This window comes from Trachurus trachurus, assembly GCF_905171665.1.
Source record: "Trachurus trachurus genome assembly, chromosome: 20".
NCBI classification, from domain to species: domain Eukaryota; kingdom Metazoa; phylum Chordata; class Actinopteri; order Carangiformes; family Carangidae; genus Trachurus; species Trachurus trachurus.
Window position 1 is genome coordinate 20,462,451 of NC_139911.1, and position 18,082 is coordinate 20,480,532.

At 41.2% G+C, this 18,082-nt stretch overlaps 1 protein-coding gene across 1 annotated transcript in view; it reads right to left on the minus strand.

Moving 5' to 3' along the window:
• The window catches only part of LOC311003413 (cadherin-7-like), a gene marked incomplete at both ends in the record, with an annotated part of 111,717 nt that overhangs the window by 17,730 nt on the left and 75,905 nt on the right, over positions 1 to 18,082 (minus strand). Inside the window, 3 exons of the mRNA XM_083995170.1 lie at positions 11,685 to 11,806; positions 13,925 to 14,061; positions 15,172 to 15,425. Coding sequence (XP_083851296.1) covers positions 11,685 to 11,806; positions 13,925 to 14,061; positions 15,172 to 15,425 — 513 coding nt within the window. The remainder of the gene's footprint in view (positions 1 to 11,684; positions 11,807 to 13,924; positions 14,062 to 15,171; positions 15,426 to 18,082) is intronic.

Genomic DNA, 18,082 nt, shown 5'->3' on the forward strand with positions numbered 1-18,082 from the left:
GACAAAACCAAAAAAAATAAAAGAATAAAATAAAATAAAATCATAAAAAAGGAGAACAAGAGAGTTGAAGGTGAGGCACACAGGCAAAACCACTGTGAGGTGTCACACTCCTTCACAGCTGAATCTGAAGACAGACATGAAACACACATGGATATCATTCACTCTGACGTTCACTTTGTGACGGTATCATTATCTCCCATATCCATCTTGAATAAATGTCCCTTAGAAATCACAGAAAAAAACAATCCTCTGCCTGAGAAACATCACATTTTATAACTTTAGTATCTATGGGATTCAGTCTCAACATCATGGCGATGCACCACAAACAGGAAGTGCTAGTATTTGACATAAATTTGATGGCACTAAGCTTTCTAAATTTGTTAAGATTTTGGTAAATCAAAATCTTAACAAATTTAGAAAGCTTCTACCTGTGGCTGACATTTCAGTGACACTTGATGCACTTTTACAGGCTCTTGCACTTCTAACGTCTTTGTTTTTGTCGAAATACCGTAAACAGGCTGTAATGTTGGTTGCGCTTAGAGGTGAATTTTCCACGAGTGGAATGTCAAGCGGCTCTTACTGTGAAGAGGAAAATCAAAGATCTATTTCAAAACAGAAATATGCAACTCTGGATGGCATTTAACTTACAGAGAGAGACCAGCGTGTTTGTTGAAAAGCAGCGTGTAATTACAGCTGTGATTGCGAGTTACAGTACGTGAAGGTGAAAAATTACCCACATATGGGCTCCCAAGTCTCTGACCAGCGCAGGTAACATCAAAATCGCCCCAACTTCCCCTGGATACATAAATCAAGTTTGGAAAAGGAGTGAAGAAATGATTATTCTATCGCTAACTTTGAAATACCTGAAAGGGTCTGGAGGGTTGCTGTGTACGGGGGGAAAGCTTTTAGCCTAACATACTTCAATAAAGTGCAGGAGAGGTTTCGAGAGAAGTTGAGTTCAGTACAAACTCAAAACTGGCTGTGCAAAACAGCTGGAGCAGCCACTAAAGGGTTAATTCATGTATTTAACACAGTTTTAATATGTTCTCTGTGCTTTGACCATATAGGAAACGGACCGTGTGTCAGGTCAGTCCACTGAATGTGACGCTGATGCCGCTCTAAATAAATGCACATGCTACGCAGTCAAGCATTCGTATACTCCATTATTACAAGTATGAAATGAGTCATGATAAGAAGCGCTTCTTGCTTGGGGCGATGCAAGACAAGCATTCATATCTGTGAGTTAAACAAGTGAACGCTATATTCGCTTCGGCCCACTTTATTTTCCTTCTGAACCCAGGACTAAACAGAATCTTCCTCCCTTATTATATAGCAGTGTAGACAAATATAAATAATGCAAGAAAATCAAATTACCAAATAAACCAATTTATTTACACCCACCAGCGTGTGCTGTAATGATTTTTTTTTTTATTCATACAAATGTGTTATCTGGAAATAAAGTTATCGCTGTTCAGCAATGAAAAAGAAAGGAGCGAGCGAGTCGAGTGAGCTTTAATTCCAGCATCATCTGTACAGCGGCACTAAGCTGCAGCAAGAAAAAAAAAAGAAAAGAAAGGGAGAGCGGGGAGGCTCAGTCAGTACATGCTGTACAGGAGAGGCATATCACACAAACATGCCATATGGACGACAAATGATAGCCAACACGCCGGCCATCAAAGTGGGTGTTACTGCAGCAGTGTCCTTATAAATTTAGATCAAGCCTCCCGAGTCCTTTGTAGGCAATCTAGAAACTCAACCCTGTGACAACTCACACCCGTGGATGGGATCCAAGAGATTCTTAAAAGCAATTCACACTAAATTATCACATATTCCAGCCCCAAACAGCTCTGTCGAACACCGAGACAAAACAAAATTTAAAAAAAAGAAAGAAAAGGGGTGACGAAGAGGAGCAGAAAAAAAAAAGCCAATGATCTATCAGTGCTGAGACATGGATTATCAGTTGTCAGCTGTGATTAAATGCTGCTGGTTACAAGCTGTCAGGTATTAGGGGTTGGTGTAGGTGGTAAACGACATCTTGCCAATTATTAAAACTGGCAGACGGGGTGAAAATTCATGCATTTTTTTTCTCTGTTTCTTAACAACATTAAAACAGTTGCTCTTTCATCAACAGAAGTAATCACAAAGTATGTTTGTTTTACTTTTTGGTATTGCAATGCAAGGGAAAATTAATATGGGGAGAAGGAATGCATTAGAAAAAAAAGGTTATCTGCTCTAGTTTGAAGAACATTTTTGGATATCTTGTGTTTATAGAGTCAGAAGTGATGTTTGTGTCAGCAGCAGATTAGTGCCAGGTATAGACGCAACAATTGAGCACCTAAACATGCAGCGTACGCATGCTCGGCTGCATATCATGAAAGCTGCCATTGATTCCGGCATCATAATAACTCACATGGCTCTCACTCTGTTATGGAAATGACACATCTGATAGAAACCTTTCTTTGTGGTTCTTCACACTGATGATGAATCCTATACACAATTTGAACTCTTTGATGTCCTTTGAATATTGCAGATGGATTCTGAGCTTATCTCTAGGATGGGTTCTATCCCTCACTGGTGAGGGAAAGGACTGTAAATCATCCTTAAATCAAACACTTTGTAATGTATAATGCCTTTCATTAGTGTGGCTCTGATGCAAGGCATTCCAGAGAACCTTTGGTGGGGAATTCTCTAATGGGGCTGAGCAGGAGACAGGAGGAGAGAGGCATGGATGTAGACATAAATTCTCGAGAAGAGACATTAACAGCGGCAGCAGACTGGTGCCTGTCGCAAGGCAAGACTGAGGAGGCCGATGAATCACAGAATTAAAGGTTTTTTGAGTTTACACTTCGCTGCTCGGCAGATCAAATAGGACATAAGAGGACAAAGGTGTCTCCATTTGTGGATTTTGGTGAGTGTGCAAACAACAGAGGCAGGCCGGCAGGCAGGCATGCATCCACAACACTGAAGCACACTCACTGCATACTGCAGATCTAATGAGGGCTTATCGTCCACATTGATTAGTCAAGTTTCCACCTAAATATTGAGTTAATTATGTAGAAAACGTATAAACCTAAACTGCTGTTCACTCTAGATGGTTCTAAACTCTCTTTTTAAACTGCTGCAGAGGAAAACAAATGCAACTATTATCTCATTATAAGAATGCCACACCTCAGCCAGCTGTCAAAACTTTTATCTATTGAGTCAATCATTTATCTTATAAATTACAAATACATATCAACAAACATGGATGGTAACATATGGTACAGTATTAGTTTTATTTTTTAACTTTCAAACTTGTGGTCAGAAGCCAGACAAATTCAAACTGTGACAGTGAGAAAACAAATTCTTAAAACAGTGACTCAGCATTTTTGACCTGTGACCTCTTCAAACAAAACAATATCTACCATGGCTCAAATGATACTAGGGGTTTTGACACCTATAATTTAGGACACTCCATATGACGTCCAGTTCCCTCAACACAAGAAGAACAACTCAGCCTGTGAACAGAATTGTGAACAACCATCAATGGCTCAAGATGGAGCTTTCCAAAGTTTTATAAATCGTTATTCTATCATTTTGTGTTGGGTTTAAGACTTACAAATCTGCACTGCAAAACAGGGAGACATATTTGAAACTAGCTGGAATTTATGTGGTGGGGGGCAGCTAATGTCAGACCCTATCCGGTAGTATCATGGATGCAGTGTTTCTGGAGGTTTGCCAAAGCTGGGGTATCTCATCAGGGCCGTTGCTAGGAATTCTGGGCCCCCTTAAAGAATACTAAAGTGGGCCCCCCTGACTTTTCCACTTCTTTTTCTTAGACTACGTATGTAATATCATTTTTGATTTAGCCTACTTTGTTTTGATGCTAATGCAGCATTACTATGAGTATTAGTCAGGGTCTTATGCAGAATAAATCAGTCATACAAAAATTAGACTACGAGATTTTTGTGGGCCCTACTGGGCGCTGGGCCCCTAGAATTATCATCACCTTTCTCCCCTAACAGCCCTGTATCTCATGCTTGGGTTAAGTTTTGTTTACTTTCTCTTAAACCAGCCATAACTTTATCTAAGTGACATACTAAATCAGTGGGGTAACCCGCTAAGGTAAAAAAAAGTAAATCACACAGCCCCTGAGATTTATCTTGCAGCCCCAAAGGAACCGCTGTCCAACACTGTTGGCATTTCAGCAGAGTAACCTAACGTAACCTGATAATAACAGCATACGGTATTATCAGCTCAGACATGTAATGACAGTAGCATTAGTCTGTAAATACAGAGAGTGAAAACTAGCTATAAGCCAGAACTTTTCACAAACTCAAACTTCAACAAAAGTGACAAAGCCTCTGAGGTCACATGTACAAGTGTTTGATGTTGTTTTCATCATTTAAGGTGTGAAGGTGAAAAGTGACTACACCTCAGATGAAGTGATAAATGTAATGTAGAAGGTACTGACATTGAAGAGTGAACTGGTGGCAGTCGACAACAGGTGACGCACAACAGTCATCAACACTCTCCAACAGTGGGCTAATTGTGGTAAACGCACCACTTTTGATCTTCTATAACACTCTGTCAAATGCAAATACAGTGGCAGAGTGACAAGTAAAGTGGAACATCTCTGATAGGAGCGAGGCTGGGTCACAAACATTCAAACTTTTGATGGAAATGTGTTCTGATGAGTATCAAGCATTCTTGGAGGTGTTGATCAGACACTCCTAGGATCAACTCTGCCGATATCTCATTTAGTTTCAGTGTTGTAAAAGACAGTTTTGATTTATTCTATTTATTGAGAGACATGGGAGACAAAAATACCACTGAATATCAATTCTGACTGAAATGAAAACAAAGCAAACAAAGTGTTTTTTTTCCCTCTAATTTTGGATCTTTAATTAAGACAAAGTTATTGACGGTTTTGTGTATTTTGACATCTGTGGAGCTGTTAATTTATACCCCCCAAAGTAAAACACAAATACAACACACAACACAGGTATCACACTGATAGCAAAACTTCTCCAGCCTAAGATATGAGCTTCTACTGTAACTTAGAGAATAGTTTCGTCTTTAATCCAAAGCCAAATTTTGAGTGTGGACTTTCTGATTGAAGACTCCGGTCTAGCAATTTGGATTCGGCTTTCTCCAGACATTGCACCACCTGGATGATTAAGCTGAATCTTCACAGGCCAAATAACTGACTGTTCACCCGGCACTCGCCGTAATTCCACAAATACCATCTTGCCAACTAAAAATGTGTCTGTTCTCACTCGGTGTTCACTTCAAACAATCAAGACTTAATTATCCTGAAACACCACCTGAAGTATGCTAGTGAACTACAATGACCATAATTCACTGCACCTATGACACGTAGCATCTGCGCTTCTCGGAGCCATGGTTTTTTGTGTCTGCGGCGGCTCCAGACTCCAGACTGGAAAAATGTGGCCCGCCGTAATGAGGAAGGTAATGTCAGCTAATGTAGCATGGCTATAGACTGAGACTTGGTCGTGTGAGAGAATCCGAGCGATAACGAGCTTGGATAACACTTCTCTTTATTTGACACCTGCAGAGTGAACACTGCTCTGGATTTCAAAATCTATACTCCGTTAGTTCTCTACAAACTTAAAGTCTCATTCCGACTGTTATGTTGCTCGTGAAAATTTAATTATGAATGCCCAAACAAGATATGTCTGTGTCATTTAAAGCCATGTTAAAAAAAAAAAACCCTGCTGGCTCGACTACATGACGCTTGGAGGATGACTCATACAATGAGATCAAGCCAGCCACATGAAAGTCGAACTAAGTATAAATAAGCATCGCATCAAATAGGTTGCCACTTGTTGCTATGGCGATGTGACAGCTGTCACCAGGGGTTGTGTTGACGGCGGAGCTGGTGGGCCTGCGGTTTTCACACCCCTCACTCTTCGCCGGCTTCCCATGACATCGACGCCCCAAACATCACCCGCATGTGACACCCGTAACTCGGTTCACCGACAGGATCAGCAGCATCCGCTCGCACATGCTGTCACCGCGCAAACACACACACACACACACACACACAAACACAAAATATGCACACACGTATAGATTTTAAGGGCAATCAATAAGCGGCATTCAACAAATGTCATCTTTCATTCCCGTTTCATCTCTCCCTAAGCCAGCTCTCTCTCATTTCACATTGATTATCTGAATCATTTGCAGAGATTCATCTTGTCACAACCATGTTTGTTGTTCGTTGGCATGATCCTGACAAGGCGGAACTGCCGGGGCTAAAGTGATCTCCTGGTGAGATCTGAGATTAAATTTGCTCCATGTTCGGTCTTTTTATAGAGCGAGCAGTATGATGCCACACCGCTAATGTTTTCCGCATCCCTTGCGCCCTGACATATCTGTTTTCAACTCCCACCTTGATGCAACACCTCTAATGACAACTGCTGGTGTGAAGATACCTTTTGTTGTTTTTGTGATTGATGCGACAGTTGAGGCAGTAGTTAAGAAGTAAGTAAGTAAGGTGGCTGCGATCGGACGGCGGGGGGTAGAGCTGGGGTTAGGGGCCTTCCCTCCGCTGTAATTTAAGATAGTTTGCGGTTTCTGTCTATATGCTCACAGGAGGAGGATGGCTATTTTTAACTTCCACAATAATGCACTGTCTCACTTCCATTTGGAGGATAATAACCCTTCCTCTCCAGACATGTTTAAACTATGTGAAAATACTCTATGAACATGACAGTTTAGTTTCACGTGGTTTTCCTGCTTAATAAGTGAGAAAAAAATGGCTTTGTGCAGGAGCCGCATCTACTCTTATTTCTACACTGAAAAATCTGCTACAGGCCTTCACTTGCTTGGTCATGACTAAGGAAACAGCAGTGAAGGCCTGTTCATACTCCGCAAGAAGAAAGAAATTTGTTCTCACTCCCAGGGCTGCAAGAAAAAAATGACGTCATTTTATTCTTGCAGTCCCAGTTTGGGAGTTTTCCCAGCTTGTTCATGACACATCAGAACTTTTTTTCTTGTATGGTGTCCGACAACTATTGTGTGATTGTTTTAAAATGGGTGGAGTTAATGCGGAAATATTATATATTTCATATTGAGAGGTTGGACATGCTACCTCCATTGCCTCTTTCTTTACATCTCCTCCGCGATCGCTCATGATCAGTAAATCCTCCTCCTCCGCCGCTGTTGTTTTCCACCTCCTTTTCCTTAATCAACAAAAAAACTGCCGCCATTGCTGTTGTTATGGTTACAGTTAGAGATATCTGAGAGACTCGGCCACATGTTTGAGCCTCAGTCAGACCTGGAGTTTGATGTGGAGTCTGCTGCTATGGAAATCGGTGACTATGCATAGTTAGCAGCACTTAGTTGTTATGCTGGTTGCTAGCTTGCACAGTGTTAGTGGTTCCAAACTTTCACTATCTGTACTTGACAATGTTTCGGTTCATTTTGCCCACTCCTGTCCTCATTTTTTGTAAATTCTCATTTGTAAATTCTTCCCAGCCCGTAATTTAAAGCAGAAGTAAGCGGAATGTTTGTGTTAATAAAAGTCTTAAATAGTTGTATCTTCCGAGAGCAATCACTTACATAGAGTGTTTGGTCTGAAACACGGGTCTGTCAGTCACTCTGCTCTGCTGTAAGCCGAGGAGAAAACTTTCCTTGTATCCTACAACCTTTATCCAATGAGGAGAGAGAACGGCATAAAGGGGCGGTCCTCTCTGTGTGTGCAGCCAAGGGATGCGCGTGAATGTGGTGATGTAGGGATGAGGGTGGGGACTGCTAACTCCATCGGCTGACAGGAAGTTAGCCAAAACGACCGGATCGCTTACTTCTGCTTTAACTTTATTTAAATTTACTATAACTAAATAAATAAACTTTATTTATTTTTTGTAGTGTAGTAGTCAGAGAGTAGCTAAGAACTGGAGAAAAATTCCTTGTATGTATGCTCACACATACCTGGCAATAAAACCTGATTCTGATTCTGACATGTTGAGCTACTACAGGTTATATGGCTACTGTATGAATCTGTGGCTTTTTAAATCTGTTTTTATTAAACGGTTATTGGTTCATGGACGTTCCAAGGTGGAAATACCATATGGTGCTGGGTGAGTCTTGTATTATTGAAAAAAAACATCACATGGACATTTAACAAGGTTAACAATTCAATGGAGGAGGTTTTTAAGTTTGTAACTATAAAATAAAAGTATGCTGAAGTATCTTTCAACATTTCTTGTCTGCGTCATGACCACAGATGCAAGGGCAAATGTGATGGACATCAGCGTGCCCTCACATTTTTTGCTTCAACCCTCACCTAACAGTTGTAAAAACCTCTGACTACCCAACATCCACAAATGCTTCGGGGACACTGAACCTCCCTGGGGACACTGCAGGGCTGCAGGGAGGGGCACCAGAGCAAATTGGGGGCAGCAGAATGCCAAGTCCACTCATGTATGTAATGGTTATACTGAAGTGATTGTACAACGTGACCCCCCTCCCACCCCCACCCCATCATTCCCAATGCCCCTGCCCCATCATAATATCAGTTAATATTATGGCAGAAGACAGACGCAGCGATGATCCGTAACAAGTGGCATCTCTGGAGAGATCCAGTGCCACGAGACCGCCTTAATTAGGCCTGAAAAATGGCAGGTTATTCCATCCTCACACTCCCTGTTAATCTGTGCTACAGAAGCGCAGAGTCAACTCTGGCCCCAACTGGCAAATATTATTTCATCTTTGTCGCAGCTGTGAATAAGCCAATGGGCGTGACAGCCAGTGGGCGGCCAAAGATTTTTAACAAAGCTTACAGGGGGAAGCAGACACAGACACTACAACCAACTGTTCAATGCTGCTGCCGGACATAGAGTACACACAACAGGAGCGGTTTAATTAATTAGGAATCAGGGAGGTGGTGAAGCGCACATCTGACAGGTTACAAGTCCACCCAGTCTGTCGGCTAACAGACAGCCGACATCTAGTTGTAATTCAAAGAGCGTTTTCCACATTCAAATGTCAACCTCTCTCTTTCCATTTGCTCTGTATGTGTTTTTGGGTGTAAATTTCATCATGAAATTTTCATTTTGCCTGCCTTCATTATTCAGTCAGGAGGTGCAATCCCACTGGCACACTTCAGTGTTGCCTAAACAGAAGACTGTATTTGACTGGGACTGAATAGAAATTTGAATTAGTGGAAAATGAAAATGAGAAGAATGTCTTGTCTGAAGGAGTCACTCTACAGCTAATGGGGAAGGATATGACAAAAAAGTATGTTACATAATTTATAACATGTGAAACAGGAATTCGCCAAGTTAATTCTCTCCATATAATGTAGTCACATGGGATTTTCAGATAGGTAAAATGTAACATGTCACACATGGTAATTCACATAAAGAACTGTATTTTTTTGGCCATTTCACATGAAATAGTATATTTCACAGATTATAGATATGAATTTCCTTCTCCTTTAAAAAAAAAACATTTGTCTATGTATTTTTTTGTTTTTTTACAATACGTTTCAGGGAATAAGAACTCCTTGTGTGTAAAACAAACAGGCCTTTTTTGCTTTGTTAAGTTTTAAGATGTGGTTTTTAAGTTGACATTCTGAATGCCTATTGCTGTAATTACAACCAAACATTTGTAACCCACCCTTCTCTGTATTTTATTACATTTACAAGGCTGCATATTAACATTGACATTGACATTTAGCTTTTGAGTTTTGGACTTTTACCAAGTGCAAGTTCAAAGTGTTTATTAACATATGCACAGTTAGGAAAATGTGTTTCCCTGTACAGTGGCCTGGGTTTGTTTTTGGTGGTGAATTTAAACTAAATAAAAGTTCCTAACGAACTAACTTGCTAACCAGCTAGCGACTTGAAAGTGAATTGAAATACCTGTATGCTTAATAAAAGAAGACAGCCTTTGTCTACTGTGATCTTAAATAATTCTTTAGACATTTCACTTCAGTTGAATCAAAAATGGAGGTTAAAAGAATTCCACACATGCAATAGACTACTTTGTATGATGGGACTGTCTGGACTGTTACAAGCTGGCTTCCAGCTCTCGCAGCACATTTATGTCTCCGGCACTTTGGGACTATATGGACAGAATTTGAATGCAGCTGTCAACTGGCTGCGGGTGGATGAGGACAAAGGCCTCCGTCACCAGCAGCTCCGTGCTTTACAGCGGAGTAGCTCCTAGCCAGGGCAGACCTCGTATAGCTCAGCTATCACTGGAATTTGAGTAAGCAATCTGTCTGCTTCAGCTGAGTAATTACAGATTTGCTGTACCTTTTCCTGCTGATGATGCTGTCATGGGCCGTGGCTGTTGCTATGTCCCGGGGCACGGTTTGATTGTTGGGGGAATGACTTTGTTTCAGCGTTGTCATAGTCTCGTTGTCGTAATTTATCAGGCGCTAGCGCGGAGAGATGTTCAAATTATCTGCTGAATTTGAAAGTTAGTGTATTGACGGGTGATAGATAGTCGCCCGTGTTGCTCTCAATTTGATGTCTCTGAGCAACAACAATCATCCGCGGATATGCGGCAGGATCATTAACCAAAAATAGACATTCAGTTGTGGTAGAATGCATTATTCAATAACTACTAACATAGTCACTGTTTATTCCAGCAAATAGTCTGTACCCCAAAGCAAAAACCTGATGAATTAACATTAAATGTAATAATATCAAAACACCTCAAGGTAGGTTGAATGGTATTAATTTGAACTTCACTTTGTTTTTTTGTGATTGTAACAAAACAAAAACGAGAAAAAAAAACCCCATAACAGACAACAAAAGCTGAAGAGTCTGGATAGTGGATGCCTGTAAGGTACCTGAGTGAAAAAAGAGCCACATCGTGGTCAAGCATCATGCACACAGAGAAAACAAACCCAATACACACATGAAATATCGTCGCTCATTTTTGCAAATGAAATCATTTTCCATTTTTGTTCACCCTACCATGAGCACGGTGACAAACAAGTCTGAAATATGAATGCAAATAACATATTTAAAAGGGGCTGATAGCCATTTCCAAAACAATGCATCATTGTGATCAATTGTACTTATTCAGGTCTACACGCCTCCTTTACCCTTCCCCTCTGATTGTATTTTCCAAATGCCAAGAGCAGACGAATCGCCACCACAGACACACAAGTCATTTAGCAACAATAAGGCCAAATGCTAAACACAGGGAAAAAAGGCGTTGAATGGCTGCTGCTTCTTTTCCAGGACCAAATCTCAAAGGTTTTCATATTATTCTGATTTTCTGCCCTCCTGCACCTCCATGATGATTGTCTAATTACAAAGGACTTCAAACCGCAGAAGACCACCACCACTCACTCCAGCGTCAGTTATCACATTACAGTGTCATATTACTCTGGATGAAGACCACAGGCAGAGCCATATACAGTACCTTTAATTTAATTGCCTTCGACAGTATGGAAAAAAGGGTATAACTTCTTATGAACGATAACGCCTACAATACCTGTGATTAAATCTCAAGGATGTGACTTGTACTAATGATGCAGTCTCCCCCTGGAATGACCCTGAGCTGTGGAGTGGATATGTGCGCAGTGGACTTGTTTTTGAGGGAGAAGAAAGAGTTTTAATGGCTTTGAGAGTCAGCGGGCTGTCAAGCTTCAAGCAAGTATATGGGGAGCAAAAGAAAAGTGAGAGAAGCTGGACCCACTGCAGAGACACGGGTCTTACCTGTCCTGGCATGGTGTTTTCACAGAGGAGAGTTTCGTAGTCTATGGCAAAGACCGGGGCATTATCATTTATGTCCAGCACCGTGATGACAGCAACGCCTTTTCCAATTTCGGCTGGATCCTCTGAAATATAAAGAGAGAAGAGAGTCCCCGTGTATATCAGTGGTGTTCAGCAAACTTTCTTTTAAACACTTTAATTCCGCCTTAACTTTGCGTTGATGCACTTGGCCAAATTATGGAATATTGATCTTTCCCATGTTTTTTAATTAATCACAAAGGAGGAAGAAAAAAGTGCTGCTGTAATGAAATATGCAGTGTGCTTCCAACAGCTGGCGTCCTTACCCGCTCTGCTGTGGATAAGCCAAAGCGATTACACTCAGTGCTAGGCTTGTTGTCGGGGGTGGGGGGGGGGGAGAAGGCTGCGTGCGTGAACAGTGGGCTTCACGCCTCTGTCTGCCTGACACACACTGATGGCTAAATGGCTGCGTCTGAGTGCAAGAAGATGATTTAGCCTGGCGTCGCCGCCATGCCAGCCAGAGATGACGCGCTGACATTCGGGCTGGCTGATTTGATGGTGATAAAAAGGACGTGTGGAGCCTCGGGCCACAGTCTTGTTGTCATTGGCGTGGTCTGGGCAGAGCGGATGAAATGTGAGTGACTGCAGCTCAAATGCACAACATCCCTCAACCAAAGAGTCCCTGGACCCTCTTCAGTTACAAAGAACCAATTTACTATAAATACTGTCATACGGCATACAGGGCAGTGGATTTTGTTGCCAGTCCGTGAACTCAAAGATGTTCTTTGCTGAAAACAGTGCCTGAGTGTCACTATGTGTCAGAAGCCAGTACCTCATGCATGAGGGACTGCGGTGACATTTCGTATGGCTATTATTATATGCTGCCTTCTCTTTGTTGCTATATCAGGCAAGTGCTCACACTCGGGATTTAACCAAGTAGTGTGCCTGTGTGCTGTTAGATGTAAATAAAAACACATCTTTGAAGCAAAGAGTGATAAAAAGGTTTTTGAAAAAAAAAAAAATGAAGACCCCTTTTCACACCGTGCTCACTCTGAAGATGTGAAAGCAGAGAAACTGCCAGGCTGACAGGCTGCTTGTCTTTTTTTAACTTATACTGATGTGATGCAGCTGTCTAGAACGCTCAGCAGATAGCGTGCAGATGATTGTTGTCAATTGTGGTTGCGTGACGGCAGAGAAATGATAGGAACACTAGGAGGGAAAAAAAAGAAAAAAAGTTCTACTCGTGTCCTTGAAGCCATTGAGAGATGAACAAAAAGGCACATGGCTCTTATTCACATTAACATAGTTCACCCGTGGGTGAGATCGCCCACCCTTAGTCAGCATCTTGTCCCCGCAGCTCAGGGAAAACAACATGGAGGTCAAAACGACTGCCCTGTGCGTGAATTAACATTCGCTGACAGCCCTACAACGACCCCAACAATTGTCTTAACAATTGTGTTGTCCAAAGCAGAAGAGGCTACAGGATATTATGATGAGGTTAACGGCACAGAGACGATCTGAGGTTCCACTCTCTCAAGTGACAAGCTAAAGAGCTAATTGGCCACTCGCTAAACCTGGTGGCAGACATGTTGCTTAAATTTCTGTTATTTTTCAAAAATGTGTCTTTGTTTTCAGACAGTTAGACAAAGGCAGTGGTCCCATTTTGAGCCAGCAACATAGATTAAAATAAAAACTGCCTGTGGAATTTATTTATCAGTTATAGCTAGCTTGCTAATTTAGCTAATGTTACCGAGTTGGTAGAAAACACTGCGTCCAACTGATTTCATGTTTGAACTAGAGGATCTTGGACTAAAGGCGAAAGTCAGCCTTTTTTATCATCCTCCTGTTTAGCTAACATTTTTTAGTTTCCAACAATATTTTTTTACTTTGATTTTCAGGAGCAAAGACCTCTAAAATTTGTGTTTGGTGAACTAGAAGAAAGAGAAAAGAGCTGCCATCAGTTTCCACATGATGAGAAATGAAATAGGGCGCCAAATCTTTTTTTAGAGAATGGAGCTAGTTCATTAATAACTTTCACTTGTAGCTTGTAGCTTAATTTTGAGTTGATTATATTTGCTGTTCACTCTTTTGTATTTTTTAACTTTGGAAAACATCATGTTCCACACTCCACACTATTCGTGGGTGTTTATCCATTTACGCAATGTGGTTTAGCGAATGATGAACTCTGACTTGTTTCGCCGTGTTTGCTGTGAGTAAAAACTTACGGCTCTCGATGGCAAAGATGGTGAGGTTGTGGACCGAGTTGGCCTCTCGGTCCAGAGCCTTGGCTGTGCTGATGATCCCGGTGGCAGCATCCACATTAAAGAAGCGCTCCAAGTCTGTGTTCCTGTCTATGGAGTACCTGGAAGCAACAAACACACAACCACGCACAACCGTCACACTAAAAAGTAAAATTGCCTGTGGACAGTGGTATTGATCTGACATTTAAGTGCTTTACCACTTGTAAGGGAAGATTATGATGGTTTTCTTTCATCAAACTGTAACACTCTCTGATGATAGCTTAAATAAAAAAACTTTAGTCAATTACCAACGAACATGTACGTTTTTTGGGTTTTTTTTGAGTACAGTTAATTAGCACAAGCGCAGAGATCACTTGTAATTCAGACAAGCAACAGGAACTTGGAGCTTTATAGCAAGAGTGAAACAAAACCCTATTAAACTTTGATAAAACTGAAGGCTGTCTACTTGTCCCTCAGCTCACAACACTGATCAAACCCTTTCAATACACAGCAACTCGTATTTCTAGAGAAAATTACAACTTCAATTAGCCTACATCCAAAGGGTATTATTGCAATGTAATTTGACTCTTGTGGCTGCATTAGTTCCACAATAATTTTAATTTCAACAGATGTAGTGAAATATATTGCAGACGCCGATAACAGCCACAAGAGAAAAAAAGAGTCAATTTACAGCTACAATGGTGCAGTAATTTGATTTTCTGATTGAGATTACTAACAGTCCTAACAGACCAAGCATGAATTCCATACAATATTCATTCAATTAATGCAAAATAGGTGGGGATCTTGAGAGTGACACTGCACAGATTGGCAACGCGAGAGCTTGTTTTGAGTCATAAATGCCACGGCACAAGTGTTGAGGCCTTAACCCTCCAGCAGGAATGCCCTTCTCTTGTTCAAGATGGCATTTCACTTTTGCAAATGCTGCACTCTTTGGCCCTCCTACCATCTGGCAGTGTCCTTGTGACAGCCGCACAGGGACTTTTGAGGGTCTGCACATTCTTTGCGATTGTATATACTGTATATGAATTAGCTGAATGGATTTGAAACATTACTTCTCTTCACTCTATTTTCTATCAGGATCATTGGGGCATCTCTGTGTAGGCTGTAGGATTTATTGTATAATGAACAGCCCTTGAGAAAAAGTGGATTTAAAGAGGATTTAAAATATGTACCACTGTATATATAAAAGCATGTCAGAAAGTCGTTAGTACCTGATGGCACTGTTGGAGGTGTCTGGGTCATGGGCAGAGACCCTTCCGATTGAGGTGCCCACTCTGGCGTCCTCTGAAACAAGCATCCTGGTAAGTGGAGCGGAGAAGACGGGTGGCTCGTTCACATCTTCCACCGTCACCTTGACTGACGTTGTGTCGCTGAATGGGCCCAAGCTCAAGAAGTTGGTGTCAATGTTCCTGTTCGTGGCTTCGATTCGAAGAGAAAAGCCGCTCTTTGTTTCAAAGTCTAGAGGCTGGTGGAAAGAGAGAGGGGGAGAAAGAGTACACAACCACATGTGAGAAATCTTCACTTTTTCATGTCAAAAATGAGACAGGTGAGCTATGAGGTGGCAAAAAAATGTTTTTGTTGGATAAGTAAGAAATGCTATTCCCATATCGGGATCATCCCTATGTTCCCCGGGTCCTATGTTCCCCACTTTGTATGGGACCTAAAAAAGGGTTCTATGTTCCCCAGTCTGGACACAGAGGGGAACATAGGACCCTTTTGGGGAAAAGCGGGGAACATAGGACCTTTTTTTAGAAAAAGGGTTCTATGTTCAATTTTTGTACCCATACCTGGAAGTGGAGTTGTGAGTGACTTTGCAGATTTTTGCCTATTTTTGAGTGAGAAGTTGAGTTGTGACTTTCAGTGAGAAGTGTAGGCTAATTGTCCCATTGGTTGGGTTTAGGCAATGAAGAAAGGAGTTGGTTAAGTTTAGTAAAAAGACCAGGTAGAGGTTAGACAGGCCAGATAGATAGAGTCCAGATAAGTAGAGAGAGTCCATCGACCAGCAACAGCGGGGAGCATAGGACCCTTTTTGGTAAAAACGGGGAACATAGGACCCGGGGGACATAGGTACGCTCCCTGCTATATCTACTCCACCTTTACAGACAAGTGAAGAGCAATTGATGTATGTAAATCAGTAAATCATCCATAAAATGCTGAGATATTGATCCCAATTAAGGATGCAGGCTCTAAAGAGCCATTACAATTTAAAACGCATGCAGTCAGACTTAAACAAAGTCATTTGGTGATAGATTATAGCTAGTTTGTGTTGGGAAAGCAATTATATTGATTTTAAAAAAAGGCACAGCAGATTGTGAAAAGTGTTGTGAAATGAATGCTTTTGAAACATTTTGTCATTTTGCCTGGCTTATTGAACTCCCCATCGCAACACATAATATACTGCAGGAGAACATTGATTTGACACTTTCATTGTCGGCGACGCTCTCCAATGTTGTAATTGTGTGAGTTTGGTGCAAAACAAACAAAAGGATCAAATTGGCCCATCTGACAAGAATTGCTAGTGCCCAACAAAAGCTCTCTCGTTCTCTCGCACAAAAGAGCTGCAGCATTAAACTGTCACATCCATGTGGCCAGAGCAGACCATTTGAAGTCCTCTGACACCCTGAAAACGTGAAGCATGAAACTCTGAAACATCCAAAAATGAGGCAAGAACGTGCAACATGTTTCCTGTATAAATGAATAAGTGGCTTTGTGTTACACATTAAACTTGAGATGTTTTATTTATATAAGTAGGTAAATGTCAATTACATTATTTATACAATAGCATATCGGTTCCCATGGTGAGGGGAGTGTTTTTTAAATCTCTCCGTTCTCTCCCATCAATCACAGTGAACTCTGTGCCTTTTGCTGGTTCTACAGATATTGCAATTCTGGTGCTGTGGTGGGGTAGTAAACCTTTTGAGTGACCATGGGATGTTTACTTCGATCAAAGGCGTTTGGAGATTGTCAGTGTTGATTTGTCATTAATGATTATCACTTAATCCAGAGGTGCAGAAGACATTTTGAGACGCGGTGAGACAGACGAAGAGGAGAAAGGGAAAGAGAGGCAGTTAGACCTAATATCCTCCAGTAAACAGCCGCGTGTTGCCTGCTGCTTACAAATCACAGTCAACCTAGAAACACATGAAATGTCACCGGTGTTGTTCAAGTATTTCTGCCTATCAGAACGTGTAAGAACAACAACAAAACCGCATCATTTCCTGTGTGACACTCGTGTATCAAGCAACAGTAATAGTACATTTTCAGCAAACAGCAGGGCCCATGTTCACTGTAATAAAGTTACATGTCATCCAGTGGAAGTGTGTGGCCCTCTGATGCCTTTTTAATAGTTTTTGGACAACAGTGAAGGTTTACGGCACAAAAACGAGGTGCAGTGTATTAGGTTTTTCAGGTATGCTGGGAATACTTGTTAGCAGAATCAGTTCACTGTTGGTTTTATTCTTTTCACAGAATTTGTTGATGATGAGAAAAAACATAAAGTATTGCAAGCCTTATCTTGAAATGTTTCTCCATAAAAAGTCAAAAAGGTTTTTTTTTTTTTCCACAGTGTGACATCAAACACAAATAAATAAATAAATAAATAAATATAGCTTCCTGAGTAAAGGCAGTAGGTGTTACCTAACTCAAAGTGTACAGTATGTAATATATAATATGAATTGTAGAGAGTTTATATGCTTAAAGGGATAGTTCACCCAAAATTGAAATTCCTCAGCGTAGCAGTGCATGTCCATATAACGGTTGCAAATGAATACCAACTGTCTTCGTAAGAAAAAGAAACACCAAAAAACATCCAAATACCTCCATGCTGCTCATATGTAACACTGGAACACTGAGGAAGACGTTGTCGAAACCGGTTTGTGCATGTTAAGCGCCGACGCAGTATGAAATAAAAGACAATGAGAAGGACACGAGTGCTGCTGCGGCCTTTCTTTTGTTTCTTTAAGTTTATCTTTTGGCCGTGCACCTCTTTAGTTTGTTCCTGAGAGTTTTGTTGGAGAGTGCGTCTTTGTTTTTGGCTCATATGTAATGTCCCTCTTGTATTGAAGCCCCGAAATGCGAAATGTCCCGAAAAAAAAGTCTATATTTCAAGTTTGTTTGTAGCGG